This window comes from Drosophila willistoni, assembly GCF_018902025.1.
Source record: "Drosophila willistoni isolate 14030-0811.24 chromosome 2L unlocalized genomic scaffold, UCI_dwil_1.1 Seg72.1, whole genome shotgun sequence".
NCBI classification, from domain to species: domain Eukaryota; kingdom Metazoa; phylum Arthropoda; class Insecta; order Diptera; family Drosophilidae; genus Drosophila; species Drosophila willistoni.
The window spans coordinates 2,422,601-2,446,167 of record NW_025814049.1 but is presented as its reverse complement, the minus strand read 5'-3'; the positions used below and the strand labels follow the sequence as shown (position 1 = coordinate 2,446,167).

General features: G+C 33.9%; 2 protein-coding genes across 11 annotated transcripts in view; both read left to right on the top strand.

The window, feature by feature from the left end:
• Nucleotides 1-23,567, top strand: part of LOC6646190 (serine/threonine-protein kinase N) — a 39,043-nt gene that overhangs the window by 6,187 nt on the left and 9,289 nt on the right. For 6 of the 10 annotated variants that reach the window (XM_023177917.2, XM_023177916.2, XM_023177915.2 and 3 more), the window contains exons 1-3: nucleotides 12,653-12,913; nucleotides 13,009-13,330; nucleotides 16,047-16,582. In XM_023177917.2, coding sequence (XP_023033685.2) covers nucleotides 12,668-12,913; nucleotides 13,009-13,330; nucleotides 16,047-16,582 — 1,104 coding nt within the window. In that variant the 5' untranslated portion in view covers nucleotides 12,653-12,667. Of the gene's footprint in view, nucleotides 1-5,113; nucleotides 5,276-12,652; nucleotides 12,914-13,008; nucleotides 13,331-16,046; nucleotides 16,583-23,567 lie in introns of those variants that run through there. The other 4 variants (XM_047010338.1, XM_023177919.2, XM_023177918.2 and 1 more) reach the window with 4 other exon arrangements.
• On the top strand, nucleotides 20,722-23,471 carry LOC26529626. The gene is made up of 3 exons (XM_023177891.2): nucleotides 20,722-21,047; nucleotides 21,118-21,552; nucleotides 21,620-23,471. The coding sequence occupies exons 1-3, from the start codon at nucleotides 20,808-20,810 to the stop codon at nucleotides 23,240-23,242; spliced, it is 2,298 nt and encodes a 765-aa protein (XP_023033659.1). The 5' UTR covers nucleotides 20,722-20,807; the 3' UTR covers nucleotides 23,243-23,471.

Genomic DNA, 23,567 nt, shown 5'->3' with positions numbered 1-23,567 from the left:
TTTGGCATGACTTTTTGGGTTTGTCAACCTCTTAGACGGGCGGTCGGGCGGCTAGCGTGGGTTTTGCCATGACGCATTTTGCCATAAAGTATTACCAAAAACAAACGAAAAAAAAAGAAGCGAACGAAAGGAAAAAAAAACCATAATTTTATTGACTTTTTCCAACTGAACGAGCTTATCAGACAGAGCCGGAGGCGATTTGCCATGTGTTTTGCTCATATATCCGACATCCGGTTAGTCTCTAATAAAAGGTGCTGGCAACCCTTTCATATACCCTTACGGCAAACGAGAATAGTGGCAAGTTCTAGTAAGCCTTTAAGTTTTAAAAAAAGCTTTACTTATTATATAAAAAAACCCATAGAATAAAATATAATTTTAATTTCGTATAGTTCTTGTTTTAAAAGCATGGTATTCCAAAGTCCTCATCACGACTTACTTTTTTTTTAAGTTTAGTTAATGCTATTTCAACAGTTTTAAAGTTAAATAACACAACTAAATTAATATTACACAGCTCTCATTGTGATGGGACGTAAAGGGTATAGAAAATGTCATATGCCAAAATTGGCTCTGGTTTCCATTTAGTAAACCATTTAAATTGGGGGCGAGGACTGTCAATATCTAATTAGCCAAAAGTCAGACGAAGGTGAAGCACATTACTAAGGTTTCCAACCCTTGAGTGGTACAGGTAGATGGAGCGAGAGAGAGAGAGAGACAGAGAGGGAGAGAGAGTGCGTTAAAAAAATGCACCGTTACAATTATTCTTCTCTTTTAAAAAAACAAGTGATGCCCTGCTGTGTTCTTTTCCCGGCCATTTGCATATGTAGTATATCCATAGAATTTTCCATTTATCCAGCTTATCTCTATTATGGGTCTAGAAATATTATAGAGTGAGAAATGTAAAACTCAAAAACTAAAACCAAAAACAAAAACCTTTCTTCTTACTCTTCTTTACATCTTCTTCGTATTCTTGTTGTTATTGTTGTTGTTTCTTACTTCCAAATGTTAATCAAACATAGCTGTATAATTCTCAGAACTAGCACAATAAAAAGCTGCTGGCTAAAGAACAAGAACAACAACAATAAGAAGTAGTAACAGAAGCAAAGCTGCTGCTCCCCTTTCTTCTCCTCTCACATCACTTCACTTCACATCACACTCTCCGCGGCCAATTAAGAAAAGAAATGCTTAAGGCCTGCAGTCAGTCTCCATGGTTAAGAATACAGCACATTGCGCAGGTCCGTTATGCTGCAGTGTGTGACGTCATAAGAATCTAATGAGCAAGTTATGATCGTTTTGCGTTTTTACGAATATATTTTTTGTAGGCAGATTACTTAGATCTTAGAGATCTCTATACATAAATAGACCTAGAGAAGTTATGCTATTGATGACGTTGATATTATGATATGCTAGTTTATCTTTTGCCGTTATTCCATATTTGCTTGCAGTCAGTCGAACGCACTCTGCACCACCCCACCACCACCCCATTTCTAACTTCCATCATTCATTGAACCATGCAAGACGCTCTGCTGCCGCTGCCGCTACTAACTTGACTCTCACTTTGAGCTACTCTCTTGTCTTACACTCTCTTGGCAACAATCTCCTACTCAATCGCTCTCTCTCGCGCTCACATGCTCTGCTTGCTTGGGGCTTTGGGTTTGTGTGCTCTGCCTTCTGTTTGGGGACTACAGTTAACTTTCAGTCGTCAACTAAGAAGCCGGCTTCAGCTGCGTTATCTGCGTCGTCGTTGTCGTCGTCGCCGTCGTCGCTGCGTTTATTTCGGTTGCATTTGTTATTGTTTTTGTGTTGCGGTGTGTGAAAGTCGACAGCAACGAAAAAATTGCATAAATAATAAAAAAGAAGAGAGCGCGACTTCCTCTCCTTTTTATACCCCTGCCCCGCCGTGAACCATTGTTGTGCATTCTTATGGTGGGTGACGCATAAAAAAAGAGCAATAAAAGAGCCACCAAAAATGCATTTTTCAAGTCAAAGTCAATGTCCTTTTTTTTGCCCATTAAAACATAAATCATTTCAACTTTACATATTGGATTAGCTGTTCTTTCTTTGAAATGTGTAAGTTTGATTTTCTCTCTCTTCCCCTCTCTTTCTTTTTAAATGATTTTAGCGTTTTGGTTTTTTTTTGCATTTAATTTGCCGTAAATTTTAGTTAATTAAGACATAGGCAACAACAAAAACAACAACATCAAACAAAACAACGAAACATAAAATAGCTTTTGTTTTTTGGGTGAAATTCCATTTCTCTTTTCTTGTTGTTTTTGGTGTTTTTTTTTTGTTTTTCTGTTTTGGTATAAAAGTGAAAATCCAAGTGACAATCAATTAAAATTCGAAACACAACAACAAAAAGACACAAAAAAGCAAAATCGATTTTGTTCTAATTTTTCTTTACTCTTTATGCTCTCCCTCTCATTCTTTCTCTCTTGCGCTGCCTCTGTCACCTTGCTGTGTGTTCTCTGCTCTGCTCTGCTGTGTTGGCTTTTTTTATGCTTTTTACGGTACTTAGCTTTCGGGCTGGGAGGCTTAACCCAAATTCACTTGTTGCATGTGCTGAATAAGCAAAAAAAAAGACAACAAAAAATATTAAAACTCAAGGGTAAAGGCTGGTTAGATACCCTTCTAAGCACATGCAAATTGGTCAATTATAATCATAATGAGTAATCAGGAGTCTAAAGGGGTCGTGGTTCAAATATTATTGGCCTAAAATACAAACTGAAATATACTTAATATGTTACTTTAGTTAATTCTTTCTTCTGTGTTTGTAATTTCTTGCAACAATTCAATTGATTTCAATATACCCCGACACCCTACTCCCACAGGGTATATGTATAGAAAAAGCGCGTTAAAGAAAAATGAAAATTTTTACATTGTTGTTATTATTGTTGTTGTTGTTGTTGTTGCATTGTCTGGCAGTTTGCCTTTCTATGGCTTTGGCACACTGTAAATGCAATTGCCACTGGGTCATAGCACCTCCACCTGACCTCCCTCTCTCCCTGCCCACACTACACCAATGCTCTATTGCCCTCCTGATGCCTTATTAGGTTCATTGGAGAGTGGGGAGGGAGGAGTAGGAGGCCATCAGCTGCCAATTTGGAAATTTCATTTATCTATCAAACACTTTACTTGTTGCTTGTTTTGTAATGCAAAAATTCATTTAATATATTTATTTTTGTTTTTGTTTCGATTTAATCTCTTCTCCTCTATCTGTTGGAATCTCCAAAAATTGAAACATAAAAAAAACTGAAAACTGTTTAGGCGTTTTGTCTTAACACTTGTTTGATACAAAAACAACAAGATAATAAAACTAAACAGATTGTTTTTATTTTGTTGCCTTTTTGTTTCTATCTATAAATGGTCAGCATTTTTGTAGTAATTTATTTTCGGTCATATGTATTTGTTTTTTCTTATTTTTTACGAGTAAGAGTATATTAGCTACGACAACTGCAGTATATTAAAGAAAATATTTATTTTATTTATATTTTCGTTAGATTATGTGGATTAATTGTCAATAAATTCTGAGAATTCAATAGAAACAAATAGAAGCCAAATTTATAAATTTCTATTATATTTTTTGAGTGTTTTGATGAAATCAATTATAATAATCGTCGAAGGTGTTTAAAGGATGAAACTGTAATCCCTTTCTAACGAGTTATCTATAAACAAATACAAATTAATGTTTTAAAATAATTAGTTTTGGTTAGTTTTTGAGCAAACCTAGTACAGCATTATTATTATTATTATTTTATTTAAGACTTTTCTTTTTATAAAATCACTTTACTTTTCTATTTAAACTTTTTACCTGCTTAGAATACAAAGTTTGACTTAAACTTTTTACTTTTTGACGATTTTGTTATGGGAAAAATCTTTTTTTCAATAAAAAAATATTATTTCAGTTCGGTAATACGGTTAGCTTAATTTATAATTACATGGCTTTTAATCCCAAAAACCATTTGATAAACTAAGGTCACTCAATTTAACGACATTTCATCCGGCAAAGACGTAGTTTTCCTTGTTTTTCTTCTTAGATTAGGGTATTTGATGTTTGGTTAGCCGGAAATGGTAGTTGTTTCTTCATTTCGTTTTTTTTCCTCTTTTCCTAATGTGTAGAGTGCGAAAATCAAATAAATTGTTACACTTAAAAAAACAACAACAATAACAAAAAAAATTCCCCGCACTTGTTGATATTGATGAGGCAGGGACGCGGGGGCCCCGAAGGGGCGGGCAACAGGCGTGCGTGCTTAGTGTGTTTTGGTTCGCGTGGGTTCAAACTGGGGGCTATATAGAGCCAAGGGTATGGGCATGATATGACGACGCCGACGACGACGACGTCGACGATGATGTTGCTTGATGATATATTTATATAGCCAATAACCTTGTTACAATGTTTATTTGATTCAATTTGATGTGTGCGTGTGTGTGTCACGAATATCCCTAATGCCTATTAAATGAATGCCAGAAATTTATCAGCCAATTGAAACTAAATTAAAGAAATCTTTACAACTTACTAATTGATTTTTCTTTCTCTCTTATCTATTTGCAGGTAATTGAAATAAGCCAAGAAAAAAGATATTATACCGATAAATGGGTATATCTACAGAAAATCAAATGTATATTATATTTATGGATATATATAGATGCATATGCGTCTCAGTGAGAAATTGAAAAACCATAGGAAAAACAAACAGCAGCAACAACAATTTCCCGTTTTTGCGTATTCTCCGCGGAAAAACAAAATATTGAAAAAGCTTTCGTTCGGAACGCTTTGATGCTTTTCCCAATATTCCTCTAGTTGCATTTTGTGTGCGCGCCTTGACAATATTCTGCCACAGATCGGGGAGCTACAAAAAAGTATAGAAGAATCTACATATATACTCTTATATATAGATATATATAAGCTACCAACGATGTCGTCTATATACATATATCTATATATATAACGAACATGTGAGCCTTAAGCTTTTTTTTTTATATTTTATTAATTTAAAATATTTGTCGCACGATTTTAAAAGCGATTTTTGCGCGTTTTTTTCAAAACAACACAGACCAAAAAAAATTAAAATAAAAATATTTATATATGTACTATTTCGCGAATAAACTCAAGTCTATCTAATGGATAGTTTTCCAAAAAAACATTGACCAAGTGAAACGGAAAGAATAACAAAAAGAAAAAAACCAAACGTTAAACAATTTACTTAACATGGCTTCTCTCACTATGAATATGGTTTTTCTTAAGGATCTGCGATCGCGTCTCAAAGGATATCTACATGTAGGTATAATATTGGTAAAATTATATATATTTTTGATAAATGTGTACAATATCATCTTTATATATGGCGTATTCACAAGTATATATGGCTGTGTATATATGGAGCAAAGAGATTACTTTTAATTTGATCTTTCTGACAGTTTTTAATTAAACTGTGTGGGTTGGCTGTGCGCTTGATCATCGTCATCATCATCATTATTATTATTATTTCACTCTCTCTGCCCTACCTTACCTCCCAGTCTCTCTTTCTTTTGCTGTTTTTACCCTTGCTAAAAGGGGAAAATATACTTTGTTATAATGTTTGTAAGAATATTATGGAGATTAATGGGTGTAAATGAACGAAGTAGATAGGGAGAAGACTGCCTGAGAGTTTTCTACTACTTTTTAGAAGTTTTCATCTCTTTAAAATGATTTTTAATAGGTTTTTCTCCTTAATATATAATATTTGTTTAATATTGTTATTTAAATACATATGTTTGGTTTAACAAATATGATTTAAGCCATTAAAACATGTATTTATCTGTATTTAGGCGATATCTTTCTAAGATATGTTTTATAAAAATTTTTAAAAAATGCTTAGAAAACTTTTTGATGGACTTTTGTTGCTCCTTGCAGAAAGTTCTAATGTTAAGTCTCCGAAGTGTCTTCCTATATAAATTTGTGTATGTAAACCTCATATTTTGAATATCGTTGTTTGATTTTTACTATCCTTGAAGATTAATGGAAGATCTTGACCTATCTACCCAACTAATTAGAATAGAGAAGTTTTGACATTTTATATTGAACAACTTATGAAACATTTTTTAACACAAATTGGTATTTATTGCAAGTCTTTCAGAGTCGATAATTGTCTTTATTTTTTTCCTTCTAAATCTCTTGCATTTTGTAATCGATTACAAAAGATTATTTGTCTCAAGGTCAAGATTAGTATGAGATTTTTGTTAAAATATGTTATTTTAAGCTACATATGAAAATAAACTATTTGAAAAATTTAACCATAGAATTCAATAAAATTTACATTTTTGACTATTTGTTTATAAAGCAATGTATAGGCGATATACATATATAAAAGTATCTGTGTTGGCTACATACATATAGCAAATTAAAATGGTATGTAATCCTTTTGAAATCTTTTCCGACATAAACAAATTTAACTAGAGAAGCTCTGAGTTAGAGTATAAAAATTTCTATATAATCGTAAGTGCTAACTTTCGATATCTTTTATTTTTCACTCTCTGCCCACACTCGGTGGCAGCTACAGATACATTTACAGATACAGATACAAAAGAAAGGCAGCAAAAAACATTTTTTTTTCTTCCAACAATTTATTGACGTTTCGCCGCCTTTTTTGCCTACTCTTTTGTCTTGTTAATTTTTTTTTTTTTGGCTTCCAGTGCCAATTCTCGTTGCATTTTGCAACTTCGACGCCGTCTTCTTTTCCAGCTGGTTGTCATTATATACTATATATGCCTACATATATATGTATATATAAAGTAGATATTATTATATTGGGCGGTTTTGCCTCCTTTATTTTGGTTGTCTTTGTTGTTGTCTGACATGTTGATTATTCAAGTTGCAATTGCAAATTTTTAACAACTTTTCAAAGAGCGCGTGTGTGTGTGTATGTGTTGGTGTTATGCAATTATGAAGATGTCTGACAAATAAAAAGAAAAAAAATGCCACTTCAATTTCACACCGAACACAAAAAAAAGACATTTCCCAGGCGAATATCTTTTTGTCGTGATGATGATGATATTAGCTGACTATGTCAAAAATGTTCAAACAAGCCCAGCTACTACCAGTAGTTAACAAAAAACCAATAAAAACCAGGCCATAAACCCATCTGAACATCAATCTACTAGAAAATTGTACAACATTGTGTTTTTTAGCCAAAAGTTTTGGAGAAATCTCTTTGAGGAAAAACTTTGAGAAATCATCAAATTCAAATAGTTATGTGAATTGTTGAAATATTTCCCAATTATTAATGAACACAAAAAAAAACTATTTCAGACAATTATTTACTATCAAAAAGTCTGTTTAATTTAAAGCACATTAACCTAATGTGTATCTGAATTTTCAAAAAATTATAAATTCTATAAAATTAAAAGTAATTTTTGTAAATAAAGTATAAGTATAGAAGTGGGAGAAAGAATGGCGTAAAATAAAGAGGCAAACACAAATTAAGTAAAGTTATTTACTATACTTAACTCACTAAAAGTAAATTAATAAATGTCATACAAAGTAGGAGAAAAGGCGTAATGAAACGGTGCAAACACAAATTCAAAATTTTAATTGCTTAAAAAAAAAAATAATTAAATTTAAAAAAACGAATATTTGTATACCAAAACCTTCTACAAATAATTTAAAACAATGTTCTTAATCTCTTACCATATTTTGGCATGTAAAGAATTCTAAAAAAAACTAGTTTTATCATAAATTCTTTTATTATTTTCTAATATTTTTGATATTCATTTTAAATTAAACTCTAGAGAAACAATTAAATAATAATCAAAGTATATACTTTACATTATTATTAAGGTATTTTAGAGACACAAACTCTCTAGAAATTTGCAAATACGCTGTAGATTAAATTCAAAATCGTCGACTACCCAAATTTTCGAACATTTTTATGAATTATTCGCAGAATCCCATAAAAATACGACACTCTGCTTAAAAATAAGCAACATTTATTGTTTCAGGGGAAAAAATTAATAAAGAAAATACTTAAAAACTTGTTCATTGTATTTTCAAAAGAAATAGATTATCAGTTCTGTTTTTGATTTCGTATGATATTGGCGTAATCTGATTTGAGATTTGTGAATGTGAAATCTTTAAGTGACATTATGAATATATTTTTTTACTATTCTTAAATCAGTTGAGAGCAGTTTTAAATATTTCTGAATAAATTCAGTGTCGTCTTTTCAAAGAATTTGATTTAGCAACCAACAAGAAAATTGTTCGTAGAAAACAGCAATAAGTTAATCTGTTCTGAAATAAAGTTAATCTGTTCTTATGCTTTCAAATAATCTATTACTTTAGGGTTGAAATTTCAGACAATTATTTACTACTTACTGTTTGGAAATTAATTTAAAAACTATTTAAATGATTGTCTTGTATTATTTGTTAAGATTTTGAAGGGAAAAAAAACAACAACTAATAATTATAAAACTTAACAAGCTTTATAAGGAGTTTCTACAACTTCTTAGGAATCCCAATAAACTTTTGTAGTAGGCGAAACGTCTATTTAGATTACTTACATTTGATTAATTAAATTATTTGTCACATTATTTGGAAAAAAAACGATACGAAATTGTTATCGATTTGTGTTTAAAAATTAACGAAAGCAGAAAACTGATTGCCATAATTTAGTTTATAAAAAAACTTTTGCCACAGTTTTAAAATTTTTCAAAAATCTGTATAAAAACTGAAATTGTTTATGTTTTCGCCATCTAGAAAGTTTGAATTTTTCTTAAGACAACTTACAAATGTTACTTAGACAGTTAACAATTACTCTTAAACTTATGTGTAATAATTCCCTAAAAATTATTACACGAAAATTTGATAATCTTTGGCTAGAAAAAACAATTTGGTTTTCTTTTGTTCTAAAGTGTTTGCTAATGTTTACAACCAATTCAAGTTCAAGTGTAATGTGAAATGTGATTATTTAGAAAACACAAAGCACATCCGTTTCGATAGCTTTTCTTCACATTCTCGAGTGAAAGGAATTTTGTGTTAATAAAATGGCTTATCTATTATCTCTGTCAGTAATAAGGGTGAGGGCCAAGTAGTAGGGGGATTTCCCTTCAGTTGTGGATGGGTTGCGCGCGTGTGTGTGTGTGTGCTTTCATATTAAACTAATATTCCAGACGCAACCCACACAGGTTGCTTTACGTCCAGGCGCCTTGTCGGTAATCAGGCTTACAACCAAAAACGAACCTGTTGCGTCGTCGCTCTGAGTAAAATTTCACACTTCGTAGGTTGATGACGAATCATCATCAGCATTCTTACTCTCTCTCTTTCACCTACTACACCTACACCACCTTCGCCTTCTCATTCATTCACATAGAACCGCCGCCTTGTTTGCACTCAAACGGCTCTCCCTTCATTCAATCGTTAACTCAGCTCAGCTGTGGACAGGCGTTAACCGTAAAAAAAGAGGAAGAAGACAAAAAAGAAAAATACAGTTCGATTTATTGTAAACGCACGGGATAGACGGACGGACCAACGGTCGGATGGGTCGATTCGTCGTGTGACTAACCAGAAATCATGTTTAATTAAAAGAAAATTAAAGTAAAGTGAAGTGAAGTGGAAAAAGAAAAACCCCAGAAATCAACAACAAAAAATGTGGAATTTTTTAACAATGAATATAGTATATATATAGTTTAGATTAGTTTTGTCATAGTTTTATTCGCCCTTTTATAGTTTTTTTTTATTTTGCAGCTTATCAATTACTTATGCGGCAACGGCATTTATTGATAAGAAAACCAAAAACATTGCGCATAGCTTTAGTTTTGCTTCTCTTGTCTCCTCTATAATATCGTAAAACCTTCTATATAAAGGGCTTCGCTTTGTGCCGGAACTAAAACTATTCCAAGGTCAATACAACGATAGATTCCCCTATTTAAAGCTTGACAATTTTCCTACTCTGACGAAATTCGAAAAAAACAACCAAACAGAAAGAGAAATTCTCTTTCAATTAATGTTAATTTGTTACCTCAAAGTTTATCAGTAGTAGCTACGAATAGTTTAATATTACAACACACAACAAAAAATTCGTTTGAATTAATTATTCGTTACTGGCACGAGCAAAAGTAAATATTATTATCCAGCGGCAGACGAGGAAATTGAACTGGCCAAAACTCCAACTGAACCCAACCCAACCCAACCCTCTCTTACCCCACTCTATAAAAAGGTGTCAACTTTCTGTATTATGTACAAACTATGAGAAATTGAAATAATAGATTGGCGGGGCGAACCCAAACAAAAAGAAAACAATTGAAACATAGATTAGGCACACACACATTCATATATACCACTTGATACACCTGCATACATAGGAAGTTTAGGGAATTTGCAACTATAACTGATTAGGTCTATTATCAGAGAGAGAGAGAGAGAGAGAGAGCGATAGAGACAAAGAGAGAATTTTGTTAAAGGTCTGTCTCGACAAAATATAATAACAATGTGTTACGTCTGACAATGAGTAACAAAACAACTTGTAATTTATTTACAATTCATTAATTATTTCGTGACTTGAGAGTCAGCTAAAAATGCAAGTGAGAAGCATTTAATAAAGTTACAAAGACTTTCGGAGATATGTGACGTTTTTGGCTTACAATAAGTCTTGATTATAAGTAGATATATTGAAGGCTTTTAATTTAGTTAATATTAAGCATTAAATTTAACATTTTGAAAATTAAAAAAAGATTCTTTGGATAAACAATTTTATTTAGAGAGTTCGCCTATTGCGCTATAGAAAGATTTCTGGAATATTCTAGATAAATTAGACGAGACGTCTCCGATTAATACATTCATATTAGATATCAGATAAAAAGAAGTCTTAAAAAAACTTTACAATGTTATTTCTTTGTCTATGAACTGTTTACATAGAAATTGATGTTCTAATATTCTTGTTTGTTTAATTTTTAACAAATAAACACAATTTTTTCCTTAATGCAGCATAGCATTGTTGCAAAGATTTATTGTCAACAAACGATATCAAAAATTAATTAAACCCAGCCTTGAATTTATAAGCAGACAAATTCCTGGGGCGACAAATTTGATCAAATATACATACATATAGACATATTGTATTTTATTCATTAAAATGTAGACTTTTTTTTTGGTAAATCCGTTTCTGATTTTATCATTTTAGTCTATAGAAAACCATTAAAAAATAGTTCATGATGACAAATTCAATAGGGAAAAGTATAAAACCTTTTAATATATCAAGTTCTAAACTTTTTTAACTTTACAGACTTTTTTTTATTGTCCTCAAATCACGTTTAATATTAAATTCGCTAACTGAATTGTGATCTTTCAGTTATATTTATGTATAAAAATTAATCATGATATTATAAATTATATAATCTAACTAAATATTTCTACAATTGATAGATCTAAGGAATGAATTCCTATGAATTATCTCCATGTTCAATAGTTTAATGGCGATATTCGGATGTTCAACTAGCCAATTGAATAAAATTTGAATATATTCTCATTGATATCAATGTCAGTTTATAAATATATAAATATCAGTGCTGCTATACAAAGGTTATATCCAATCTCTTATTGTTAGAGATATATATCTAGCACTTTAATCAAAACTATCTAGACTTCTTTGTATATGGAGAATTTTGGATTCATTCTTAAATGCAGAGCAACCTTCGTTAAAACTAACCTTGTACAAGGAAAACTATGCCACAAAAACTCAAATTAAGTCAAATATATAAATGACTAAAAATATCTAATTCCAAATGATTACTTAACAGTAACCAGCAAATGGTTATTAAACAATGATATGTCAACTCATTAGCATTCCTATTGTGCTTGTTATTTAAACCTTTCACACCTTGAATCGTTTAAGGTTAACCGAAAACATTGAACCGTTATATAAAGTACATACCTATATTTTTAGGCTCTATAACTTCTATTTAATGGTCTAACTAGAATATCTAATTGTAAGTGAGATTTGTCGCACTTTTTCCTTACTTTCTTAGACTTGCCTTTTCTATTTTTAGGCTCTATAACTTCTATTTAATGGTCTAACTAGAATATCTAATTGTAAGTGAGATTTGTCGCACTTTTTCCTTACTTTCTTAGACTTGCCTTTTCAATTCAATTTATTTGTATGCTTTCTCTTGTATTTTCAATTGTTTCTGTTCTGTTGTTGACATTCTTGGCTCATTGGGTAGAAGATTTTCTAGATAGAAAGTGTGACACCGAACAACAGATAAAAAGAGAGACAAAGAATTGGTTCAATTGAAATTGATTACTTAGAATTTTAATTTGCATGTAGCTTGCCACTTTGATGATGTTCAAGCTGGCGATGATGATGATGAAGTTTACACCTTTTTCATGCGTCTCTTTTAACTTTCCTTTCTTCTCTTTATGTATGTATGTATGTATATGTAGTGAGACAAAAAGCCACAAACTCTGAAAAGAGGGAGACATTTAATGTGAAAAAAGATAGACGACAACTTGTTATTCTTGGTCTTCTTCTGCTATGTATGTTGTTGTTGTTGTTTTCATTGTAGATGTTTAAAGATATTTCTTTTCAACATTGTTAGATACATTTTCCAACTAAAACAATGAAGTGAAGTGTGATAATAAAACAAATTACGAGAACAGCAAGTTCCAGTACCAGTTTGTGAACCAAAAGTCTTTAGAATTATGTCAAGATTTTTAAAAAGAATACGCAGTATGCTAAATCCCCAACGTAAAAGGGATGAACAGGAAACTACGGATACAGCCGAGACAAAATCCTTAAGCTTATCCCATCAAAGACAGAAAAGTTTCATTTTGCCGCGTAGATATAGTACCGCCTCTCCTCGATCTACCAAGAGACTTTGGCAACGTATTTTTAAAACTGAACAAGAAGACGATTTCCTTATGGATGGACTATTTTACACAGATACGGTAAATGGTCCACACTTAAGACTTAACTGACTAGGCATACTCTATTTTCTTATTCCGTTTACTAATAAATATATATATTTCTACTCAATTTGCAGGGCGAATACATCAAGCATCCCGTTCTGTATGAACTAAGTCATAAATATGGTTTCACCGAGAATTTACCCGAGAGTAGCATGTCATCTCGGCTCGAGGAGATCAAGGAGGCAATTCGTCGCGAGATTCGCAAAGAGCTAAAAATCAAGGAAGGTGCCGAAAAGTTACGTGAAGTGGCCAAAGATCGACGTTCGCTCAGTGATGTGGCGGTGCTTGTCAAGAAATCCAAATCCAAACTGGCCGAACTTAAATCGGAACTACAGGAGTTGGAAAGTCAAATATTACTAACATCGGCAAATACAGCGGTCAATAGCAATGGTCAAGGTAAGTCAAACAGAAAATTACTTAATGGTCAGAGATGGAGAGAGATAAATATAGAGGAAGAGAGAGAGAAAGAAAGAAAGAAATCCAGTGAAAGCAATTGCTAAGTGGGTGTGGAAGAGACGTGTCTGTAAAAAAAGGGTTAATTGGGACCGGAAAATGTCATTGGTTACCCTTTTCTTAAAGTAGAGGGGTATATGCATTTTTATAGAGTTTCACTAAATGCAAAAATTAAACATATGTTTAATGATTTCGACAAGTAGGTAAAACTAGACACCAAATTGGTACGAAAAATGTTCCTTTTAAAATGCTTATTTGACATTGTTTTGATTAAAAATCTGCGTTTTTAAGGCAAAAGTACTATTTTTTAAATTGCAATATTTTGGAGTACTTAAACAAATCCCTTAAACGAGCAGTGTATTAGTCTTTTAAGGGAATTAGCCTTCAATACCATTGTTTTATAATAAAAATCAATAGTTTTTATAGAAAGGGATACGCCTGAACTATGTTTTGAGTAACTAGACGACTTGAATCACTGAATCCAGTAGTGTATTAAGAATGTTTCTTAAAGGAACGGGTTACAAATATCTTAGCCTCCAAGGAGGCAAAACCATTTATCAAGAAAATTGGAAAAAAGTCATAATCCCGTAATTTGGTTAGTCTGAGGAAGGTATAAGCAGAAGAATATTGAATTGGTCAATTTTATTCACACAATTTGTAATTAAAGCACCTTTTTCCGATTATAATCGTACAATTTCTATATAGGAGCTTTAACAGAATTATGAACATTATTTTCATTTCTTGTGGAAAAAGTCAAATCTAAGATAATTTACTCGAAAAAGTTATTTATTTAGAGGCTTTATAAAATCAATTTATCTATACACAATACTGACCTTAGCAATATCTACTCTATATAGATAGACATGAGTTGATCTCTCAATCATAGATTATTTCATTGGTTGCATGTTGCTATCAAATCGAATGATAAATTCGATCAAAAACGTATTGACTTTTATTCAAGGGTCGCCCCAACTGACGTTTCCTCTTTGTTGGCTCGTTTAGTCATTCGCTTTTATTCGCTTTAGTCACGCACTTGTCGTCTTTGCTTTCCTCTTTCTTCCTCTTCATTTAAGGTGTCGTTTGAGGCGTGAAATATGCGATTAGAGGAAGTAACAACGACAATAGTTTAGTTTAGTTTAGTGATAGTTTGTGTTGTTTGTTGTTATTATTATTGACACAACTGTCATGAAATGTTTTCAATTTTCATTTGTATTATTTCACTCTTCTCTCTGTCTATGTTTTGTTGTTGGTGCTATGCTGCTTTTGTTAATGTTTATTTGTGAAACTGAACCAAAACTGTTTGGCATATACATTCTCGTTTTCTCTCTCGATTCTATCTGCTTCCGTGTTTGCTTTTTGCTTTTTTTGGCCAACAAAAGAAGCATCGAAATTGAAAGCTGAAGTATTTGTAGTACCACCAACGCTTTGTACAATTCATAAAAATGGGTGCTTTGTATAGAAGAAACTAATGAATTTGATATTGGTAGAATTATAAATGTTTAAAATATCACAACATTCTTTATTGCTTTAATTTTCCGAATATTTAAAGTTGTTTATCTTATTTTTCATATAAAGCGGTTATAATATACATATACACATGTTATAATTTTTGTTAAAGACCTTCAAACATTGTTTATTAGCATAAAGTCACAACTCATCTACCTATAAAAGAGGCCGGGCAACACCCTTTATGTGTTGTCGTGTCTTTTTGATGGGTGGGAGAAAGGGAGGAAGTCAACAGTTGATTGACATGCTTGTTGGCAGTTGGCAGCCACACAAAATGCAAACATTTCCATGGTCCGCTTATAGATACTATTATTATCATATCATCATCTTCATCATCATCTTCTTCGCCATCATACATACATAAATACATACATAGTTGTTGTGTGCCACACGATATCAAAATGTAAACAATGCAACGAAAAAATGTAAAAAAAAAACAAAAAATAAATGAGGAAAAGCAATTGAAATTACTTTTAATAGAAATCTGAAGCGTAAATATTTAAGAGAGTGAAAGAGGAAGAGATAAATTCAAAGGAAAAAGAATCTAACTTTTTTGTATAACAACGTGAAATTTCTATAAGCAAAATATGCAATTGGCTTTTTAAATGATATTAAACTTAGATTTTAGAACCATTTTGTTGTGATTCATTTGTAGATACATAAAAAAAAGGGAAAATTTTCTCTTTTCCAATGGATAATGAGTTATTTGTCTTTAAAAAATGCAGCCACACTTTTTTTGTAACTAATATTTATAGAAAAGTAATTTATAAATAAATAAATAATTAAATGATATTTGAAAGAAGAGAAGATAATTGTAAACATTCAGGAAAATGAACAGTAATAAAAATAATGTTTTACTTTTAACAGGCATTTTGCCTATAAAAATATGCAGCCACACTTATTTTTTGCATCTTTGAAATAGTTATGTACAGAAGTTTTTATTTAACTTTACGTTTTTAATAACTTTTTGAAGGATAAATTTTTTTTTGATTACAAGAATTTTCTCTTCATCTTTAACGAATACATGTTTTGTCTTTAAAAATTTGTATTCCCAAGTTTTTTTTCCTTTCCCAACTGATGTTTATCAAAGATTACATTAAATTTATGGTCTTTTGCTAATTATTTTTGTTGTTGTTCTTTTCTTCTCTTTTAGAAGCCATTACCTTTGGCTCTGGCCCTGATACATACGGCGCTGGTTTCCAGCATGGTGGTGCCTTGGGTGGCGGTGGCTCTCTATCGGGGAATTCATCATTGGATGCCGCTACCTCGGCCGCTCCCCATACTGCCAACGACAAAGTTCTGGCCTCACTCGAAAAACAATTGCAAATTGAAATGAAGGTGAAAACTGGCGCCGAGAATATGATACATTCTCTGGGCATTGGTTGCGACAAGAAACTTCTGGCCGAGGCCCATCAAATGTTGGCCGATTCAAAGACGAAAATTGAATTTCTCCGCTTGCGCATCATTAAAGTCAAACAGAATCGAGAGCAGGCGGATCGTCTGAAGGCCTCCAGGCAATTGCATATGGATGATCAGCAACCCCAAAGCCTAGAAACGAGCCTGGAGGAACGCATCGAGGAGCTGCGTCACAGATTACGTATCGAGGCTGCCGTTGTGGATGGAGCAAAAAATGTCATAAGAACATTGCAGACGGCGAATCGTGCCCCAGACAAAAAGGCTCTACAAGAGGTGAGTACTCACCCATTTTACCTATATAAAGGGGATTATTTCTGTATCTATATGTTTATATTTCAAGTATTTTATACAATATAATGTTGTGTGTATACATTTCGGTGCAAAAGTGAATGAGTGCCTCGGTTCAGGTGTTGCTGCCATCTGCTGCTGGCCCACTTGGCGTATGATTCACAATTCGCTTTTTTCACGGTTTACTCGCGTTTACGTATACGTGATTTTTTCGTTTTAAGGCACGCGCAAATACGGCTAATTATGCGGCTGCTTGGCATATTTTTTCATTTTCATCTTTCACATTTTCTTTTTTAGCTTTTCGGTTAATTTTTAAGTCTCTCTAAACTGCCGTCTCATTAATTAAACGTACATGTACCGAATCGGCGGACTTTTTACGATTTACTTGACGAAACTAAAAATATATTTTTGCATTTTCAACAAAATTTCACAATTTATTTTCTATTTTGGTTTAGGGTCTGCCCTACTAATTATGATTTGACAAAATGAATGGAATTTTGTCATATTCAAGAAGTGAAATACATAAACATGGAGCTAGCTATAAGCATTTTGTTTAGCCACTTTAACATGTTTGATGAATGAGATTTTCGGAAATTTCAATATGTAAAATTGTCAGGGTCTTTAATGGACCAAAGGAAAAGAACATATTTTACTCCCACGATTAAAAGCAATAGAGTAATTCGTTAAATGGCCATAAGGCCAAAAGATTATACAATTTTTCAAACAAATTGTCCGGCGGTTTATAGCGACCAAAGTTCGAGTAGTGATTGGTTTGTTCCAATTACATATATGAAAGGGCCTCCGGTTAGTACGCCTTCCGTATATAACGACTTAATCGTTGGTCTCTTGAGTGTCGTATGTGTAACCGGGTTCTACTGTATATGTTAGTTCTAATTATAACAGCCATGTAAGTCATGGTTGAGTGTAGAAAAAGATGAATCAGGTTGATATTTTAACCCATCTGATTAAATACTAAACAATGTTTACATTATTGATTTCAATTTGTCATACTCTACCATCGTCGTTCTTTCAATCTATTTTTCATCTACTTAAATTATTAAATATTCTAGTTATTTCTTCTTTGAATCTTAGGTATCATAATTTACTTGATTTTGATAAGAAATCTCAAATATGCTTCCAAAATCTGCCTAATTTTTCGCATTAGTATAAACCTATAGAACATCTTTTACTTCTAACCCTAAATGAACAAAGTATATAATCATAGAAGATAGACAAAGATTCTTGGACTTTGAATTGTTTCAGGTTTCAGGTTAATACGCACAGACAGGCATGGCTGTATCGATTCGAATTTTCATGCTGATCAATAATATATATTATACAAACATCTGAGCCTTTTTATGATATCATCTACAGGGTTATAAAACCTATAAATTATATAATAGATAATTTCATCATTTATCTATGAGAAAGTTAAATATTTTATTTCTATTTGAAACTAACTTTTATTTTCCCAAAAATTTAAGAGTTGACAATACTACTATCCATTATATATTAAATTTAAAACCTACTATAAAATATATTTTAAAGGGTTCTCAATTCATTGCATTTCATAGAAAAAAGAATCTATATTATTGGCAGCTTAAACCAATTGCAGAATCAATCTTTGAGAAAATGTTCTTCAAAGTTTAGTCACATAAATATTGTAATATATATACATATTAAAGATTTTAGTAGTCAATAGCCAATAGGTTTTTCTTAATAGCTAGTATTTTTGTTTTATATTTCGCCATAGTTTTGGCATTTCCTGTCGCGTGGCGTCCCAAAGAACTTGGTCTCATTATTCATGTGATTTATGTGCATTGGCAGCTGAGGATGACTTCCGCAACAATAAAGTAGTATTTAAATGGGTCTGCTCTCGGTGATCTCTCGAGCATCTCTCAATGGCCTAGATATTATTTATTTATTGTAGAAACTGGAGTTGCAGCAGATGTTTTAAGCCACATTCTGATGGCCGAAATACAGACGGGCAAATAAGTAATAAATTGTGGAAGGGGCACAAAGAAAAAGAAGCATTTTCCCTTCCAATGAACATTTTTAGAATACCCACAAGACCAAAATGAAAACGATGTGTGTAGAGAGCGGCGGGACAACCAAACCCAACATATGGCTGGGAAATTTTTGTGTTGTGCGTGCCTTAGTAGTTTTTCCTCTACTTCTGTTGTCTCTGCGAAAAAGAAAATCAAATTTTCCCAGCAACGAAGCAACAGTTTTTGTACACTTGCTGCAGCGAGTTCATTCAGTTGCCGTTGGCGCGTCGTTTCGTTGCTATTGTGTGAGATCTGCTCATCTGATTATATAGCTTTACTTCTATATGTTTCTTTTTTTTGACTTTGCCTTTGCCGCTTGCCGTTTTCCGCGTTCGTGTGTGTTGTAGACAAAACTCGCCATGAATATGTAAGAGATAATAATAATAATGCTGCAAAAAGGAAAATGTGTGAGGAAAAAAACTGAAAGAAAAACCTAACTGGATAGTAGTTGCTGCGTCCGTTGCTGCTGCGGCTTCTTCTTTTCTTTGTGACTCTAATTTGTGATTTTGTTCCAGTGAAAAGTGAAGTGAAACATTACGCATACGCAACGTTGCTCGAACAAAACGTACAACAAACAAAAAAAATTGCGTAATTTCGTCATAATTATATTTCAGTGTGTGTGAGTGTGCTTGAGTGTTTAAATGTGTGCATTCTGACAAATAATTTGGCTTTTGGGGTCATCTTGCAATTTAAGCATAACAATAATAAAGAACCAGAACACACACGGCATACACAAGGAAAAACAAGAAAAAAAGTGTTTTTTTAAAAATAAACTCGCATTAAAATTAGATGAAATAACAACAAAAACGCACCACAACCAAATGAACGAAAAACCGAAAGTGTTTATGGCCTGGCCATTGCGTGCTGATGTAGAAGCTAAAAATACAGGGTGTGGGTGGAATCTAGAATCAAATTATTAGAACCAGAGAAAACAGTCAAATTTGAACAATGACGAATGAAAATGAGGCTAAAGGTTAGAAAAACTCTAGAAGGGACATTACAATCGACATTGATCTTTTTAAAAAGTTAAGTGAAATAGGAAGACAAACATTTTTGGAATGAAAAATATTTATGAAAGACTTTTATAGATCTTTTATTTCCTCTCGATTGAAGCTTACTTAATCTTTGGACAAATTTATGAAAAGACAGTTTGAATCGTATTTTCACTGTTCAAGCAATAAGTGTTAAGGTGATTAAATCTTAAATATTTTTACAATTTTCAATTTAAAGCATGAAAGCAGTTTAAAGTTCAGACTGACATTAGTCAGATAAAAAATCCACGTCGTAAATAAGATGGTTATTAATTTTGTCATCACCAAACTCATAATTTTAAATTTGAAAGTAACATTCAACTTAGATTCTAAAAATTGATTAAAAATAATTCTAATAATGTAAAAACCAGAATCTTTCCTAAATTGCCTAATAATATTATTAACATTGTGTTTTAATTCAAAATTATTTGGTATTCTGAATCTTACATCATTATTTAACTGTTTGGATTCATTGTTTAACTATATTATCAAATATATATTTCCAATTAAGGTATAGAACTTTTTTACTCAGCATATTTGATAGATTTTATACTCAGTATATTTGATAGATTTAATAAACAATTTAAAACTAAATTGTTAGTTGGAAGTTTTTGAATTTTTTTTATCGTTCTATTGATTGATTAACCAAAGTACCTTAAATAGAGTAGTAAAAGGAATTTAAGGCTTTCTATTCAAACAAATATCGATAAAAAATTAATAAAAAGAATTTTGAATAGGGTAAATATTAATTGAAGCGGATTGCCCCAAAAGCTTTTAATATTTTGCTCTTCAAAAGACGTTCGTTGTAGCCAGGACTGTCTGTATAATCCAAATATAATATATACATAAATGATAAATCTTTTTCAATTTAGTTGTTTGAGCATTTCGCATGGCCAGCCACCGCAGAGCAATAGCAACAGCATTAGTGAAGACGATTCTAAACTCTGTGCGTTTATTCTTTGATATTTTTAGCCAAAGTTATTATAAGAATATAGAGAAAATAAAATCATGTGTAGCCGCTGTTACCTACTAGCAGCAGCAGCAGCACCTTGAGCAAACGATGTGAAAACGAAACGAAAGTGAAAAAGAAGAAATTAATATAACACAAAAACCATATCAAGAGGGACAACGATGAGTTGTGGAGGAGGAGGAGGAGGGGGGGATGGAGGTATGGGACGAGGAATTACTCCAATCTCATCGCCCATTCCCTTGCCTCATGAATTGACTGCCGAATGGACAGTGCGTGCTCAGTTGACATTCGCCCGGAATGGTGAGCCAGTACAAAAGGAATATGGTGAACAGGATGCCTTGCATCCAGTGCGAGTGGTCTACAAATTGTCAGCACCGAGCACTGAACAGGATGCCGATAAGGTAAGTCCTTGTGGTGGTGTGAACAATGGACTGAGTCATTCATTAATTAAACTATTGATTTTTTTTTTAGTCAGCAGCTGCTGGTCAAAGTTTTCGTTCAACTACCACCGATTCAGCCTTTGGCAGTCCTCATGTTTCCCACGCTGCTGCCGCCACCGCCGCCGCCCCTTCTCCTCAACTAGGTGCCAGTACAACGGCACAGATTTGTGGCACTCAATGCCGCAGCACTTGCAACATTATGGTCTCGGCCATTGCCGACTTTCTGCCCCAACAGGAAGTGGGTGAAAATGAACCATTCATCTATCACAGCAAAGTCAAGGCACAACAATTGCGTGATGCCTTCTCTCAGACAAGCGACACAGAGGAGCGACAGCAGCAGCAGCAGCAGCAATTGACGTCATCGAAACGTCGTCCTACCGCCTATGATCAGAGAAGAGCGACCACAGATGCATTAATGAGGAGTTTCAATACCAAAAGGCATGCAGAGGAGGCAAACACTTTTAGGGTAAGTCATGAATGGAATGAATTGTCCAAAGATATAATCAACTAATGTCACTTTCTGACACTTTCAGCCAACCTATTCACCAACGCCTACACCGTCATCAACCTTCAAGTCAGCTTCGATGCCTCGAATACCACAATTGAATGAAAAGAAACCGAGAACTGTTCATATCGATGTCTATTGTACGGGCTCTGAGGAGGAACAAGATGAGGAGGAAGTGGATCAGGCAGATGCTGAGGTATCCAGCACATCATCCTCTGGAGCAGGCAATGACAATTTTAAGCCTTACGATTTGGATTCAAATTCAACACCTCAAACGGTATTGGATAATGAACAAATGTTGCTAAGACATCAAAGGATCTCCTCGACACAAGCTATGCCCCGAAGATGGGCTACTAACAATAACAATCAGCAACAACAACATAATCAAACCAAACAACAACCAAAGCAACAAGCAAAGCAGACGACTGAGAATGATCATCAGGAGCATCTCTTGAATCTTGGTCATGCCATAACCAAATCGAGCACGGCCGAAGAAGTCAGTGAGTCGAAGCAATTGCTTTTCCGCAAACACATTGGTGATCAACGTGCTGCCAAATTGGCCAATTTGAGACAGAAATATATGCGACAACCCAGTGCAGAGGATACGCTGAGCAGTAGCTCCGCTTATCCGAATTCATCACGTTCCAGCATTCCGGCCAGAGATGCCACTTGTAGTAGCATTTCCTCAGCTGCCGCTTTGGCTGGAAGTGATTGTGTGGATTCGTCGTGGAAGGAAACCGATGAAGTGGATACACCCATTTTCAATTTAACCAAATCGGATAGTTTTGATTATGATAATTCTCTCGATCGTTTGCGTATACGTCAAATGGAACGTCTATGGTCCAGACCAAATGTGGAGCAACCAGTAGCTCCAGTTGGTTTGCAAACCATTCGAGAGAATCAATTCCAACGTAGCGATACCATACCTTCGGAATCGGATGGATTTTCCGATACAAATAATATCTATAATACTTATCCCAAGAGGCAGCAGCAGCAGCCACAGCGTCCTGGTTTCCTGCAATTCTTTGGACCCAGTCAAAATCAACAGCAACAGCAACCGTATCAACGGCAGCAAGTGCCCCAGCAACATTTGCTACATCAACGAGAAATACCTCAGACAGCGCCAGTTCAACCGATTGTTGATCCATTTCGTCTACTTCATCCCAGTTATCGCTGGAAAAGTGAGGCACGCGATAATCTCTCCGTGCAAGTTGCCCCCGATCAAACAAATTCTCCCTCATCGGAGCGTAGTTCACCGCAATTGCTTAGCGCCGCCACCACGGTGGTGCGATGTGGCAGTGAAGCACCGCCAAGCACCACATCGGCCAGTACATTGGGAATGCCACCGCCCCCATCACCTATACCGATACGTCGTTTTGATATAACACGCGCCGATAGTCCCAGTGTAGTAAGTGAGGCCACTACATTAACGGCCACCGTGCTCTCGGGCTATACCCATGAGCATTTGGAGAAGGCACGTCGTTTCGGTAATGTGGTGACTATGCGCAAGCCAGGACATCATGTGGGACCCACTAAGAATCCCAATTGTCACTGCGAGAGCTGCCAACGGTGGTTGGCCGAACGTTTTCAGCTACGGGGTCGTGCCTTCTCCCTGGGTGAGAGACCTCTATTGAGAAGGCCTCAGATATGAGCGGGAATTCTTTCTGTCAACTCATAAGTATGCCACCGGCTGGAGTTTGAAGCACAAGCTAGAGGAAAACGAGGCCGAAAAAGGTCGTTAAAAAGTCTATAGGGCTACCAAGATATTGCCTGAAGCCAACTGTGCAAATTATGGTCAAGTTTTTCTCAAGAAACTATTATAGTTTTGGCGTCACTTAGTTCCTTGAGGTAGAAGATCTGGGGCTGTGAAATGCGGGGGAACTTTACTCTATAGCATATAGCATACTTTTTGGGGTAAATTTCTCCTATTTCACAGCCCTAAATCCGTCTATGGTTCCTTGTGCGATAAAGTCAAG